This window comes from Globicephala melas, chromosome 3 (genome assembly GCF_963455315.2).
Source record: "Globicephala melas chromosome 3, mGloMel1.2, whole genome shotgun sequence".
Taxonomy (NCBI): Eukaryota; Metazoa; Chordata; class Mammalia; order Artiodactyla; family Delphinidae; genus Globicephala; species Globicephala melas.
This window is the reverse complement of record NC_083316.1, coordinates 33,708,460-33,724,351: the sequence shown is the minus strand read 5'-3', so window position 1 is coordinate 33,724,351 and position 15,892 is coordinate 33,708,460. Positions and strand designations below refer to the sequence as shown.

Genomic DNA, 15,892 nt, shown 5'->3' with positions numbered 1-15,892 from the left:
GGGGTGATGAAATCACCGAAAGTTACCCATCTTTACGAAAAAGAATTAGATTCCAAAGGACAGGAAACAACATTTCCTTTTCTTGAGAAAATCACTAGACTGTTAGACATGATCACATAAGAATTTTATGCTCTTTAAATCACAATTTGAACAATAATCTTTAGTCTTCAATTTGATTCAGAATTTAAGACAGTTTTGAAGATATCACTTACTAATATTTTTCTTACTAATATTTTTTCCGTCTTTCTTAAATCTTGTCTAATTTTCAGTTTTTTTCCTCTCCTTGCAATTGCATTATTTCACCATTCATAAAAAGAAACAGAGATTAACATAATTTCCACTTCTCTGCTCCTGAATACAACTCCATTTCCTCCTCTATCTGCTTCTCACTATCTTTTTCCTGATGTCTAAACAGCAAAAGGCCATGTTGTACCCCTTCTCCAGAAAAGAATCTTTCTCTCATCCATAACTTTTTGGACCTTGACAACCAAACAGTGCCACAGACAATGTCAAATCCCCAAAAGAGTAAATTGCAGACAGGAGTTGGACATTGGCTTTACAGAGAGCATTTTGATTTCAGGAGCCCACAGGAGATCAAGGAACCCATGGGCAGGGAGCTTTTAATCCAGCAGAGTTTTGGTTCATAAGCCACCTATATAGGAATTAACTATGGCTTCTTTATTTTTTTTTAATTGAAGTATAGTTGATTTACAATGTTATGTTAATTACTGCTGCACAGCAAAGTGATTCAGTTATACATATATATACATTCTTTTTCTTAACATTCTTTTCTGTTACAGTTTATCATAGGATATTGAATATAGTTCCCTGTGCTGTACAGTAGGGCCTCGTTGTTCATCCATTCTGTATATAAAAGCTTCCATCTGCTCACCCCGACCTCCCACTCCATCCCTCCCCCAAGCGCCACCTGCTTGGCAACAGCCAGTCTGTCCTCTATGTCTGTGATTCTGTTTGTTTCATAGATAGGTTCACTTGTGTCCTATTTTAGATTCCATACATAAGTGATATCATATGATATTTGTCTTTCTCTTTCTGACTTACTTCACTTAGTATGATCATCTCTAGTTGCATCCATGTTGCTGCAAATGGCATTATTTTGTTCCTTTTTATGGCTGAGTAATATTCCATTGTATATATGTACCGCATCTTCTTTATCCATTCCTCTGTCGATGGACGTTTAGGTCGCTTCCATGACCTCCCTATTGTAAATGGTGCTGCTATGAACATAGGGGTGCATGTATTTTTTTGAATTATAGTTTTGTCTGGATATATGCCCAGGAGTGGGATTGCTGGATCATATAGTAACTCTATTTTTTGTTTTCTGAGGAACCTCCATACTGTTTTCCATAGGGGCTGCACCAACTTACATTCCCACCAACAGTGTAGGAAGGGTCCCTTTTCTCCACACACTCTCTGGCATTTGTTATTTGTAGACTTTTGAATGATGGCCATTCTGACCAGCGTGAGGTGGTACCTCATTGTAGTTTGTTTCTGTTTTTTTGTGGGGTTTTTCTGTATTTATTACTATTTATTATAGAATAGGTAACTCTTTTATTTAGAGAAAGCTCAGGGTATTTTTAATGGTTTTTAAATTTATATTTAAAAAATACCTGTCAAATGTTTTTGAAGAATTTGATTACAAAGTTTACTAGATTTTTAAAATATTTTAATTTTATTGGATTATAGCTGATTTACAATGTTGTGTTAGTTTCAGGTGTACAGCAAAGTGATTCAATTATATGTATACATATATTCATTCTTTTTTTAGATTCTTTTCTCATATAGGTTATCACAGAATATTGGGAAGAGTTCCCTGTGCTATACAGTAGGTCCGTGTTGGTCATCTGTCTTAAATATAGTAGTGTGCGTGTGTTCATCCCAAGCTCCTGATTTATCCCTCCCCCTCCCCCCCAAATCCTTTGGTAACCATAAGTTTGTTTTTGATATCTTTAAGTCTGCTTCTGTTTTGTAAATAAGTTCATTTGTACCTTTTTTTTAAATTAGATTCCACATATGAGTGATATCGTATGATATTTGTCTTTCTCTGTCTGACTTACTTCACTTAGTTTGATCATCTCTAGGTCCATCCATGTTGCTGCCAATGGCATTATTTCATCCTTTTGTATGGCTGAGTAATATTCCATTGTATATATGTACCACATCTTCTTTATCCATTTCTCTGTTGATGGGCATTTAGGGTTGATTTGTATTTCTCTAATAATTAGCAGTGTTGAGCACCTTTTTATGTGAACTATGGCTTCTTTAAAATGTCAGATTTCAGTGACCTCTCCACAGCACCCCACCCCCAACACCCGCCTTCCAGAATCAGAATTTCTAGGTGGGGTACCTGCGAGCTCACAGGTCTTAGTGATACCCACAGTGAATCTTATCCCATATGAGGTTTGAAAGCAATGGCTCTATGCTTCCTGGTCCTTAACTCTGGGATCCACCTCTCCTCCTATATTCTGGCTTCTTTTATCTTCCCCTCCCTCTCTCAAAATTTTCTTCTTATTTTCCCCTGCTACCATTTTTTTTTCTTTTCTTTTTTAATTTTTTTTATTTTTAGCTGCATTGGGTCTTTGTTGCTGGGCGTGGGCTTTCTCTCGTTGCGGTAAGCGGGGGCTACTCTTTGTTGTGGTGCGTGGGCTTTTCTCATTGCAGTGGCTTCTCTTGTTACAGAGCACCGGCTCTAGGCACGCGGGTTTCAGTAACTGCAGCACACGGCCTCAGTAGTTGTGGCCCACAGGCTCTAGAGCACAGGCTCAGTAGTTGTGGCACATGGGTTTAGTTGCTCCGTGGCATGTGGGATCTTCCCTGACCAGGGCTTGAACCCGTGTCCCCTGCATTGGCAGGCAGATTCTTAACCACTGAGCCACCAGGGAAGCCCCCCTGCTACCATTTTAAAATAACTGTTCTTACTAGGAAGGAAGGTTCTTTCTTGAGAAGCCTTGAGAACAGTTCTTTTCCTTCCTCCAATCTTGAGTATACTTCTTGGCTTCTTTTTCCAAACTGTCTGCATTTGCTTTCTTCCCTTATACTGCCAAGGTTGTACAATTTTTTTCTCTTCAAAGGATCCACTCAATGAGTTTCTATTAAGAAAATGAATACAAATCTTTTCATTGGTTTTGACATTGTGTTCTTTCCAAGCTTAAGGTAGAGAAAACACAGGAGAAATTGTAGATTTTAGAAATTGCAAATGGATTTTGTCCTCCAGAAAGACAAAAACACCTTTTTATGTATTGTTCAATGAAGAGGGACATGGGTTCAGACAACTGATTGTGGCCCTGGTTCAAAATAATTGATGAAATGAGGAATATTTCACTACTCGAGTTGAAGTTGGCAACTTGTGCTTGTATATCTAATTGGTTCTTCAAGGCATTTAATTCACTATTCCAAAAATGTCCCTTTTTCTTAGTATGGTGTAAAGCAAACTAACTTTGACAAATGGAGTTTTTTTCCAAATCTACCCAAACCTTGAAAGATGTTAACTTCAATGTTAAGTTTCAGACTGGATGAGTTTCTATTTTACGTTTTTTGGCAATTTTTATTTAAAAGGAAAAAGGAAGGCACTTACACGGAGTTACTTGCCCTTCCTGTGCATCTAATTCTTAATGGGAATTTGGAACAGGTTGTTATGAGAAAAGGAATAATCCCATGTAATATATACTTTATGCTTTTAGAATACATTGTAACAAAAAAAGCACCAAGAAAGCACATTAAACCGTCACATTAGTATCTGACTTTCACCTCCTACAACAGTTGCTCAAAGAGTCGTTATGGAAGATCAATGACGTAGCCTGGACCATTCAACTGAGTCGGGATTTCAACCAGCAAATGGACAGTTACGGCAACACCTCTGTTGAGAAGGTTGGTTTTTTAGCTCAGAGACCTTAGCTTCTACTTTATGACCAAAAGGAGGGAGAAATGGTTAGAAAAATGCTCCCTTCCCTTCACCTTACATTTGATCAAAAGTTACAGGGCCACACCTATCTGCAAGGAAAACTGCCGAGTATAGTGCCTTCAAGATAAATACATGCCTAACTAAAATTCAGGGGTTCTGTTCTAGAGAAGGAAGAAAAATGGATACTGGAAGGCAAATAGCAGCCCCTACCATAGCACTAGTTTAATGCAGCTTATGCCTTGGTTTACATTGGGCCAGTCTTGTGAGGCTGGCTACGAGAAATAATCTACTACAATTTTTTAAAAACTTGAAAAAAAAGAATGCTCAAAGGCCACTTCTTTCATTCCTCTCTCTCCACATGACCTCTACCAAACCCTCCACATTGTAACCATCCATTCCAAATAGGGTTTGAATCCAGTTTCTGCTACTTACTGCTTATGTAGCTTTAGGTAAATTTTTTAACCTCTCTGGAGCCTCAGTATACTCACCAACAAAATGGAAATTTTATCTACCTCTGAGGATTGTAGTGTTACGAGGGTTCAATGAGATAAAGTATATAAAGTCCCAAGTGAAGTGCCTGGCACATGGCATGTGTTTAATAAAAAGCAGATGGTGGTTATCATTGTGGTTATAGTATTCCTATTTTTTTTTTCTGAAAAAACATTTCCTAAGTCATTAAGTTCCCAGTATTAAGTGTCTCTTCCCCCAAATTCTTTATTAGCAACCTCTAACTCTTCTATGTAATTTTCAAAATTCCTCTCACTGATTGACTCTAATTTGGTACACAGTACTGATTCTCCAAATTGGTCTATCCAGCCTGCAGACCCACCCATCATAAAAAATTTGGTGAGCAATGACTCATCTTCTTATACACGAACTAGCCTTGTGCATCTCAGGTAGTACCATTCATCCAACAGCTTCCAAACCCACAAGATTAGTCCAAGATAATGGTTGTATGAGAAGGCAGAGCAATTCAAGCAATGAGCTGCTTAGATGGCTCTAAACCTTTACACTTAACACCAGAAAAGTAAGTGTACCAACTAGCTTTAGAAGCATAACAAACTACCCCTGGTGGCTTAAAATAACAGGCACCTAGTTAGCTTACAATTTTGCAAGTTGACAGTTTGAGTTGGGCTCAACTGGGCAGTCTTCTGATCTCAACCAGCCTCACTGCAGTGCACTGGGGATTGGCTGGTCTGGGATGATCTTAACTAGGACAGCTTTTTTCTGCTACTTGCAGTCCCTCATCCTCCAGCAGGCTAGCCCAGGCTTGCTCTCATGGTGGGGGCAATGAAGTATGCAATGTCTCCTGAGGTCTAAGCTCAGAAGGGGCATACTATTGCTTCTACCAATTCCATTGACAAAAGCAAGTCACAAGATCAGTCCAGATGCAAGGAATGGAGAAAAAGAGTCGTCTTGATAGGAGCTGCAAACTCCCATAGCAGGGAGGCGTGGATAGAGGTGGGATAGAAAGGTTATGGCTATTTTTGCAATCAATGACATTTTTTTCCCCAATTCTGGGTTTCTGATTTCTGGGATTCCTAGCCAAGTCCCCAAGTAAGAATGCACTATACATTGAACTTGACCAAATTCAGCAGAGAAGCAACAAATCAGCAGTACTGGGGGCCACTGAGGCTAGCTAGCCCTTCACACGTTAAGTCATATTCCCCCCTGATCAAATCAATTTTTTCTCAGCACAAGACTTTTCCAGACTCTTTCCTGTCCTTCTCCCAAGATGGAGTTAAATAGACTCTAGCAGCTTTGACCCCAATTAATATTTACTCCAGTTCTGTAAACATTTTTCCTCATTATGATTCCATGATCATGGGGGTCTTTTGCCTGGACAACCGAGAGTGAAGTGGCTGCTACCTTGTCAGATTCTTACTCTGGTTTTACTCTTACTCTGGTAGTTCTTCCACCTGTTTTATCACCTTAGGTCCCCCCTCATCCCAAGTCAGACTAATGCGTACAATTTCTCCTGAATGTACTAATTTAACTTCATTTGTTACTACTAGATTTTCCTCTCCTCCTGTGCCATACATCCTTTCTGATCAATAATGACCACTCCATAGCTACAATCCTCGGAGCTCTGCAGGGTCCTTAGAGTGGACTTCCAACTGGCCACTTTACTCTCCTGTGTGTAACAAGATGGACAGTCTAAATAAAGAGATGCCAATCTGGTATTACATAGCTATATATACACACATGTTCATATACCTATTTACATCCAGGAGTGTGCTATACTGTTCAAACACAAGCCACTGAGGGGCTGCCCCACACCTCCAGGTATAGCTCTACATCATACATGGCCTCTAACAAAAGATGACAGGAAGACACGACTTTCCTACTTGCCTTTTCTCCATCCTGACACTGCAGAAGTAACCAGGGTAGGGCTGGCATAATGAATCCAACATTCTCACCACCTGTAAGGGAGATGGAAGCCACAGAATGATTCCCCACATGCTCCGCCTCCAGTGTTCCTCCATGGGGTGCTTTCCCTCCCCAGTTTAGAGTTCCGTACTAAAGACACAACGTGTGTGCAAAAGTTCCTATGTGAATTTTCTTTTTCACTCCTAATACCATTCTGGCAGCACTTCTGGACAACTCACTCTACTCCTGGGAGAGAGATAATAGTAGAGCATACAAAGTATTATTTTCAAAATTACTATACTCTAAATCTCCTAAACGATAAACTAAGTCAATATACTGTGGAGTTTGAGAATATCTGATGGCATTATCTTCAAAATTACACAATTTTATTGAGCATGTTAATGCAATGAGCACTTATTAGCTACCAGTGACTGTCCACTGGAAATAATCAATAAGACCCTCTGCAACCAAGAACTGAAATTCTGAGCATAGAGACAAATAAGAAAATTAAAAATTACAGTAGAGAGTGAAAGGTATTATGATGGTGGAGCACATGGCATAGAGGAGAGCAGAAGAACACAGGTAGAGGACAGAGCCTTGGCGGGGGGAACGCTTTGAAGAGACAGTATAGGAAAGTACATGGTTAGTAAGCAGTCATAAGTTACCTCAATGTCTTTTCTTCAAATGACTGTTTTAACTCTTTCCATTTTTCATCAGTCTTGCTTTCCAACCTTTAACTGTGTTGCTTGTCCTTTGTTTTCCAGAAATTTCTTTGGAAAGCCTTGGGAACCACCTTAGCAACCTGCCAAGACACAGACTTTGTAAGCTCACAGATTAAGGAAGCTCTGGCTGCTCCCAACCACCTGGGGGATCAACGCCAGGTGGGACCCCTTTCTTTCAATTTCCTCTCATGATAATGATAATGAATTCCTTCTGGAAAACCTCTGACAGTTCTTATGTTAATGTCTTACTCATTCAGAATTATCCATGCATTCAAGAGAGTCCAACAGAATTTTTCAGAAAAATGAAACTTCCTTATTTAAATATCAGTGCTTCATTATCTAACCAGGTTTGTGAAGATATTGAAAAATGAATTTTAATCACTCACTTAACAAGAGTATTTTAAATATATTTTGACCTTGGCTTTATAATTTAAGAGTATGATTGTAAGTATCAAAATCATTAAACTTGTAAGCTGAAAGTAAGCTTATATACGATTGGTTTTCCACCTAGAGAAAATATAAGTATAACCTGAAGAGCTTTTGCAAAGTGTTTTTGCCTCTTCCCTACCCTAGCCTAAGCTGGAGAGCATATGTGAATGTGGAAGAAAAAGGAGAATGTCTGTTAAAAAAAAAAAACAAAAACAAAACTCTGCAAGGCTAATAAAGACCAGCTAGTAAAAAATATATTTTCATAGTCTGTCTTGTTATATACTCTTCTCAGAAATTCTCAGATGTTTAGGGTCCTTTCCCCATCGTAAATGGCTAGAAACCACTAGACTTACTGAACTTTTGAAACTGTTCCTTCTCAGATATTCAGTCATCACATTGCTCATTGGCATTATTCCTAGCACCATTTTTCCCATCCTAATTGCCCTTTTAGTTCTGCTCTGGGCTAGGAAAAAATGTCAGTTTATTTCAGATATAAGCATACAATATGGCCGTCATTCAACGTCTGAGGGGTTCACAAACTTGAAAAGATGAACGTTGTGACATCCATTTGAGCTTCTCAAATTCCTCTTTTACTTAACTTTACTTCAAGTTCTTGAGTGTGTCCCACACACTCAAGTCACTTAGTGAATGACCTCTGGATGGGTAAGGTGTTAACGCGTAACTTTCTTAGTCTCACTGAGCCTGCTGGCCTTCCATCTCCCGAGCGTGACTCTCTCCCTCAGGTGACACCGGAGCTCTGATTCTGATGTCAGACTAGCTGGATTCAAATCTTGCCTCTACAACATGCTACCTACATCCCTCAGGTTCTTCCAAGTAAAATAAGGGAAAATAGAACCCTTCTCAAAGTTCTTATTCATGGAGAATGCTTAGTGAACAGTTTCAGGAGAAGAGAGCTGAGGTTGCAACTGTGAGGAACTGGAGAGAGAAAATGGACTCAGGGAAAGATGTAGGACATCTGTGCAGATTTGAGGGCCCCATTGGGGGTTGAAATCATCTTCTACTGCCACCTATTTTCTCCGTGGGGTCACTTTTTTTTCCAGTAGCCTCCTGCAGATGAGGTGTAGGGACAGGTGATCGGCAAATGGGGAGTCAGATTTATCCAGGGCTTTGCCAGACTTACATGATAGAAGGACAGTGGGACATAGGTGGAAAAGTAGGGGAAGGAGTTAAGACATTAGGAAGATGGGTTGGGAGAGGAGAAACACAGAGCACTGTGGAGTGACAGGACCCAGAGGCTGAAAGACACAGGTTTATATCTTAGGCCATGACCAAGGAACACAGAGACATCAGGCCACAAGCCTTTAAAGATCTCTTCCAAGCATCTTCTGACAATGGAGAGTATGTGGCCTGGTATCTGAGGACTAAGAACAGTGCTGGTTGAGACCTTGGTGACAGTGGTCATGGTGGTTCTAGCTGGGTTATACAATCGGATGAAATGTAACAGGACTCATAAACAAACTGCCATGAAGGTACAGTGGTGACGTGAGCCTCGAGCAAGAGAGGTGGGAAGAATGTGGGCAAGGGGGGAATATGACCACAGAGCATGAAACAGGAGCTACCAGATTTCAACATTTTAGCCACTTGAGATACAGTAAGCGTTCAGCAGGAGAGGGATCCTATAGAAATGACAGTCAACTCTAGCTCAAAAAAACCTCCACTGGCTTCCCACTAGTCTAAGATTAGAAATCCAAATGACTGGCTGTGGCCTGAAAGGCCCTACTCAGACCAACCCCCACTTCCTCTCTCACCTCATCCTGCACTTCCCTTGATTGTTCCTTCTGCCCTCCTCGATGGACCTCAGGGCCTTTGCACTTACTCCATCTGTTTAGAATTCTGCTTCCCAGGTAGTCCAATGGCTCAGTCTCTTGCTTATTCCATGTCATCCTTGTACTGAGGCCTTCTCTGGGCACCCTATTTATATTGCCAACTCCCCCCAGTGTGCAGCTTCTACTCTTTTTTTTTTTTTTTGCTTTTCTTATCTCCATAGCACTTATCACCTTCGGACATACTATACATTTACATTTACATGCTTACCAAATTTGTGTTCACTTTATGTCACTTCTCAGTCACTTCCCCATCACTTCCCCTCGCTGCACACTCAAAAGGTTGGGGAGTTTGATGTGTTTTGTTCAATCCTGTATCCCCTGCACCTAGAAGAGTTCCTGACACATAATGGGTGCTCAGTATATATTTGTTGAATAGATGAATAAACTCAAAATGTCCTATCTCTTCTGATTTTAGGGAATAACATCTATCTTAGGATACTGTGCCAAGAACCACTTTGAAATTGTTTTAAAAGTTCTTAAAACATTCCAAGATCGGGAAAAGTTTTTCATGAATCGATGCAAGGTAAAAAGAAGAATTTGCTCCTCCAAAGCCCTTGGTCATTGCAAAGGCAAATGACACTGACTGCTTCAGTGAATATCCTTTCTCCGTATTATACTTGCTCCCGTCCCCAGGTCTTTATTCCAGGTCAGAACTGTCCGAACCCAGGCCCTGAAGAATGACCAGCTAGGTAACAAGTCTCCTCCACTTTCTGTCACTAATGCTGACCTGGGAGGCCCTAAGGAGCTCTGTGTGTGCCTAGGTTTGTCCCAGCTGCTCAGGCCTCATGGAGAGTTTCCATTGTGTACACTCTGCTTCCCCTAAAGGAGAAGAATTTACTGAGTAAAAATTAATGCAAGCCTTCTCACAGGTACCTCTCTTAACGCCTGATAGATCCACAACACCGTCCTGTGTGTTTAAATTTATATAGGCAAGAGTGTCAGCTTCAGACTAATTGTAATAATCTCAGTCCCATTTCTTAACTCCCTAGCGGCCCATAGAATTAAGAAAAAACATGAGAGAAAAAGAAACTTCTTCAGTCATATTTTTTATGTCTCTCTTTCCTCCTCTTCAGGGTATTTTCTCTGGGAAAAAGAGCCTGACCAAGACTGACGTCATGGTAATCTATGGAGCCGTGGCCCTCCATGCTCCCAAGAGGCAGCTCCTCCCCAGGCTTGATCAAGACATTGTATCCCAAGTCGTTTCTTTATGGCCAGTGCTCTCAGGTAACAACCAACACAGGGCCACCTCGATTTCCAAGGCTGGGGTTCCCAAAACTTGGAGGGACTCAGCTCTTGGAAATCTTCATGCTCAAAGGACACAGACCAAAGGAAAGATAGGGTATGGTATAGTATGTTTGGAGGATGAGAACTTACGGAAAGAGAACCTTTTATTATGAAACAGAGTTGAGTGATTTGTTTCTTTCTTAAGACCTTGGGCAGTTCACATCCCACCACTCCCGCACTGCCTTCCTAGACCAGTCGTACCCACCATGATCTCACCCTCATTTAAACTTAAAGCAATGACTCCTGTACTACATTAGGGCAGCTGGCTTATTACTTCCCTGTAATAGTCTCTGATGAGCTGCTAATGGTAGCTGTTTAACCTTTTATAGGGTAATACTTATAAGCCATCTAAAAGAGTGTCTCACAAATAGAGCCATTTATGTATTTTTAAGTGAATAAAATGCATCACTTGTCAATCTACTCAGTCCACCTCAAGTTGTACTAATCTCCCCTCCACCATCTTCCCAGCCACGCTGACCATCCTTGACACTCCTCAACATGCCAAGGATGCTTCTGCCTCGGAGCCACAAAACCGAGTTGGAATTCATCCAGTCATTTCTGTCCCCCATAGCACTTTTTGTATCTTTAATAAAATGCTTTCTACAGGTTGTCAGTTCAGCCATTTTGCTGATTAGTACCAAGTTAGCCACCTAAGACCCACCTAGCCATCAAGTTGAAAATATGGCTTCCCAGAGTCATTATCCAGGGAGGTTGCCTCAGTATGTCTGGGGTGGGGTCTGCCATTTGTATTTTTTAAAGGTTTATGAATGATTCTTATTCACAGCCAGGTTTAGGGGTTTTCGTTGATTACCTGCACATCTGCTTCTCCCATTAGATTGACAGCACCTTGATGTTAGGGATTGTACACTATGTTCCTTTATCTCCTCTTCTGTGTCCTCCACAAACCACCTATTTGATAAATCTGTGCTCTTGACATTTATTCATGTGTGTAGGTGAGAAGAATGGACTCATAGGGAGCTCACGGTATTGTAGATATAGGTACATGCTAGTGGAAGGATGTAGGGCAGTGATCCTCACACCTCAGCTGCATGAGAATTACCTGGAAAGCCTGTTAAAAATGGAGATCCCTAATGAATCAGTCTTCAGGGATGGATCACTGAATCTGTAATTTTAACACCTTCCTCAAAAAGTGATTCTGACATACCCAAAATTTGATAAGCAATGATGAGAACTGAAAACAAAATTTTCAAAGACGTTTTATGTTACATTAATATTTAGTCCATCATTGAGGAAAATCATTATAAAAATAAAAAAGGAAAGAGACAAAGATGTTTCAGATAAAGATCACTGGGGCTTCCCTGGTGGCGCAGTGGTTGAGAGTCTGCCTGCTGATGCAGGGGACATGGGTTCGTGCCCCGGTCTGGGAAGATCCCATATGCCGTGGAGCGGCTAGGCCCGTGAGCCATGGCCGCTGAACCTGCCCGTCTGGAGCCTGTGCTCCGCAACGGGAGAGGCCACAACAGTGAGAGGCCCGCATACCGCAAAAAAAAAAAAAAAAAAGATCACTGGACACTTTGAGGTCAGTTCTGCTATAAGGTAACATTTGCACAAGATAGTACCAGAAAAACCACAGGGATTATGGGAGAAATGGGGTGAGGGGAACAACATTCAAAAAAACCCCATCAATGACACATTAAAAAAAAAACAGAATTAAATTTTCAAAAGTAATTTAAAAAACATTTAGGAAATATATAAATACTACCAAGAAATGACGGCACGTTTCCTTGCAAAACACCTGAAGTCAGCTGTGCAATTTATGAGCTACTATGAAATGGTGGTGGGAAAGAGGGTTATCTGAAATCTGACAAACAGCTGTAATGCCAGACTTGAATGAGAGCAGCTCATCACACACAGTAAACTGACGGATATTCGAGGTATGTGCACAAGTCTTCCTATGCGGCTCAGTTCAACTGTTGTACCTTTTTGCTCTCACGGACAAAACTGTTCATAAGCAAACTCAAAATTCAGAATATGCTAAAAGTATTCCCTCATGTATCAATTTCGTTGAAACAAATTTGCCATTTTCAACACAGGCGTTGTCGCAGAACTAACTATATCTCAATTCCAAAGTCAGCTGCCCTATTAACTTTCATTTTATAACTTTTCACCGCTTTTTCTGCCAAGAGCTTTAATACCCTTTTTCTTACCAAAGTCTGATAGAGCCTCTTTAAAATGAGAAGGCTGAAGCCCAAAGGCTTGACATCTTTATGCTGCTTTCTGTAGTTTAGTCATGATTCACCCAGGGCAAAGAATCTACCAGTGTACAGGGTCTCCCTTTGAAACTGGGGGAGGGAGGCAACAGCTCCCACCAGTTGGAAGGACTCGGCATCCTGCTTCACTGTTGTCCTTCAGGTTGATGGGTCGGTCTTTTTGTTGGGATGAGGGAACTCTAACTGCTGCTCTAGTGTCTGCTTCTGCCTTTGATTTTTTTCAGGTTCTGGGCATGGCTGTGATGAACAAGGTATGCAGCATATGTGATATATTTGAATACCTGTGTTTGAGTATAAATATATTTGAATACAAATTATGCTCCCTGGAAGTACAGTAAGCATAAATGTTCTCTTGATTTGATTCCACAGGAACAGATCCCAAAATATAACTAATTAATCCAGTTCTGAAGCCAGGAACCCTGAACCTAATTTAAGACAGAACAAGGAGCTGTATTTGGTTCTAGGTGGTTTGGAAGTTAGACTGTAAACTAGAACAGTGTTCTTAGAACTGTGGGTTGTAAACCACCAGTAGATCATGAAATCAATTTAATATAGCTAATAGATCAAAACCAGCAAAATGTTTGTAATGAAATAAAAGAGAAATAGAAGAGTACATTGCACATAGCAATAATAAATATCATAAAACTTTTATTTCAGTTATGTATTTTATATATATATATTCACTATATTGTGCATGTAAGTACTGGGTAGAATCGTAAACCGTTTCCTATTTTGATTTCTGATCAAAAATGTTTGAAAGCCACTGCTCTAGAGAAACCTCAGTTTATGATGGGAGCTGGAGGGGCTGGAGATTGACCTTAGTTTCTCAACTTCCCTGCAACTTGGATCCGAGACTAAGGTGGAGATGGCAAAAGGAGCAGAGTGTCACTCCTGTCTGGGCACATTTCAACCCTATTTGTAGAGCCGGGTGTGGTGTCTAAGACCCTGGCTTGCACTGTGAGTCATTTTGCTTTAGGACATGGATCTGCAGATGAGTTTTATAAGAAGTATCACGGAAACTGGCATTGCTGTCCAAGATGCTGAGGATGAGAAGTTCAAGTCTTCCTACAAGGAGGTGCTGCTGAGTTACACGCTGGTGAGTGTGCAGGGAGGATATGGGCAAAACCCTGAGAAGTTCATTACCAAGAGTGCAGGTAATGGGTAAAACTCGCCAGTCCCGAAGAACAAACCTTGGGCGTATTTCCGCCTGAGGGTGCCCAACGGTCCGATGAGGTTTCCACCTCTTTGTGTCTAGAAACTCCCCTGGTCCTTCCTGAGACAGTTTACCTCCTTGTCTGTGTTGCAGGACTTCATCAGGGATGAGCCCCTGGATTCCTTGGCTAGCCCTGTTCGGTGGAAAGTCTTAATCGCCATCAGATACCTCAGGTAGAGAATTTTTTGTTTGTTCTCATTGAAAAAATATTTCCTCCCCCATATCCTCATTCTGATCAACTGACTTATCGATCGGTGCAGACTCTAGTGCACCGATCAAACATGAACACAGTTCATCAATAGGTTATTTCAAATGGGGGCTTTTTCTCTTTCCAGAGTGACAGAATTGACTGAGAGCCTGATCATTTGTTGACTCACAGGGACTAGCGGAGCTGCTTACAAGAGTCAGACTTACTGATATATGAGGACTGAAACTTCTGTGCAAAAATAATTTATCTTGGCCTGTAGGCAAATTTTAATCGTCCCATTAGAAATATATGAAACCCTTAATCACACCCTAGTTTGGTTAGCAGCAATAAACCTGAAGATAATAATTTTAAGCACGTTTTTAAAATAATATTTTTCCCCTGCAGTAAAAGAAATAGAAGTTCACTGTTAAAACCTGGAAACTATAGAAAGTTTTTAAAAATGATAAAAATCATCCCAATCCTCCCCCCCTTATTATCAACATTTTGGTATATTTCCAGGTCTTTATTTCTAGTCTTCCATGTTGGTTACAGAGTTGAGATTCTACTCTGCATATGATTTTTTATCCTGTTTTTTTTTTCTCACCTCATCTTACATATTCCAATGTTATTACCAACTCTTCACAGACATCAGTCGTTTTTTATTAATTTTTTAAATTTTTGATTGTGGTAAAGTATACATGTTTATCATCTGAGCCATTTTTAAGTGTACAGTTCAGTGTGTTAAGTACTTTTACATTGTTGTGCAAAGCAATCTCCAGAACTCTTTTCATCTTGCAAAACTGAAGCTCTGTACCCGTTAAACAACTCTTCATTCCCTCCTTCCACCAGCCCTGGCAGCTACCATTCTACTTTCTGTCTCTGTGAATTTTATACTTTAGGTAACTCATGTAAGTGGCATCATACAGTATTTATCTTTTGACACCTGGCTTATTTCCCTTAGAACAATGTCTTCAGGGTCCATCCATGTTGTAGCATGAATCAGAATATCATTCCTTTTTTAAGGCTGAACAATATTCCATTCTATGTGTATACCATATTTTGTTAATCCATTCATCTGTTGGACGTTCATCTGATGGGTGTTTTTCACATTTTGGCTATTGTAAATAACGCTGCGATGAACATGGGTGCACAGATATTTCTTCCAGACCCTGCTTTTAATTATTTGGGGTATATACCCATAAGTAGGCCTGTTGGATCATATGTCAAGCCTATTTTTATCTTTAGAGTAACCACCATACTGTTTTCTCTGGCAGTGACACTACTTTACCTTCCCACCATCAGTGCACAAGGGTTCTAATTTTTCTGTATCCTTGCCATCACTTTGTTATTTTCTGTTTGTTTGTTTTTACAGTAGCCATCCTAATGGGTGTGAGATGGTATCTCATTGTGGCTTTGAGTTGCCGTTCCCTAATGATTAATGACTTCGAGCCTCTTTTCATAGCCTTATTGCCTATTTGTATATCTTCTTTGGAAAAATGTCTGTTCAATCCTTTGTCCCTTTTTTTTGGTTCTTTCTTTTTGTTGTTGCTGAGTTGTAGGAGTTATTTATATATTTTATATTCTTTCTATTTTCTATAAGGTTATTAACCCCTTATTAGATATATGATTTGCAAATATCTTCTCTCATTCCATAGGTTGTCTTTTACTCTAAATTGTGTTCTTGATG

General features: G+C 40.2%; 1 protein-coding gene across 1 annotated transcript in view; it reads left to right on the top strand.

Annotated features, from left to right (window-relative positions):
• MROH2B (maestro heat like repeat family member 2B) overlaps positions 1 to 15,892 on the top strand; it is a 60,991-nt gene that overhangs the window by 21,477 nt on the left and 23,622 nt on the right. Inside the window, 8 exon segments of the mRNA XM_030881953.2 lie at positions 3,781 to 3,888; positions 7,057 to 7,173; positions 9,706 to 9,813; positions 10,364 to 10,497; positions 10,499 to 10,514; positions 13,030 to 13,056; positions 13,782 to 13,901; positions 14,112 to 14,191. Coding sequence (XP_030737813.2) covers positions 3,781 to 3,888; positions 7,057 to 7,173; positions 9,706 to 9,813; positions 10,364 to 10,497; positions 10,499 to 10,514; positions 13,030 to 13,056; positions 13,782 to 13,901; positions 14,112 to 14,191 — 710 coding nt within the window.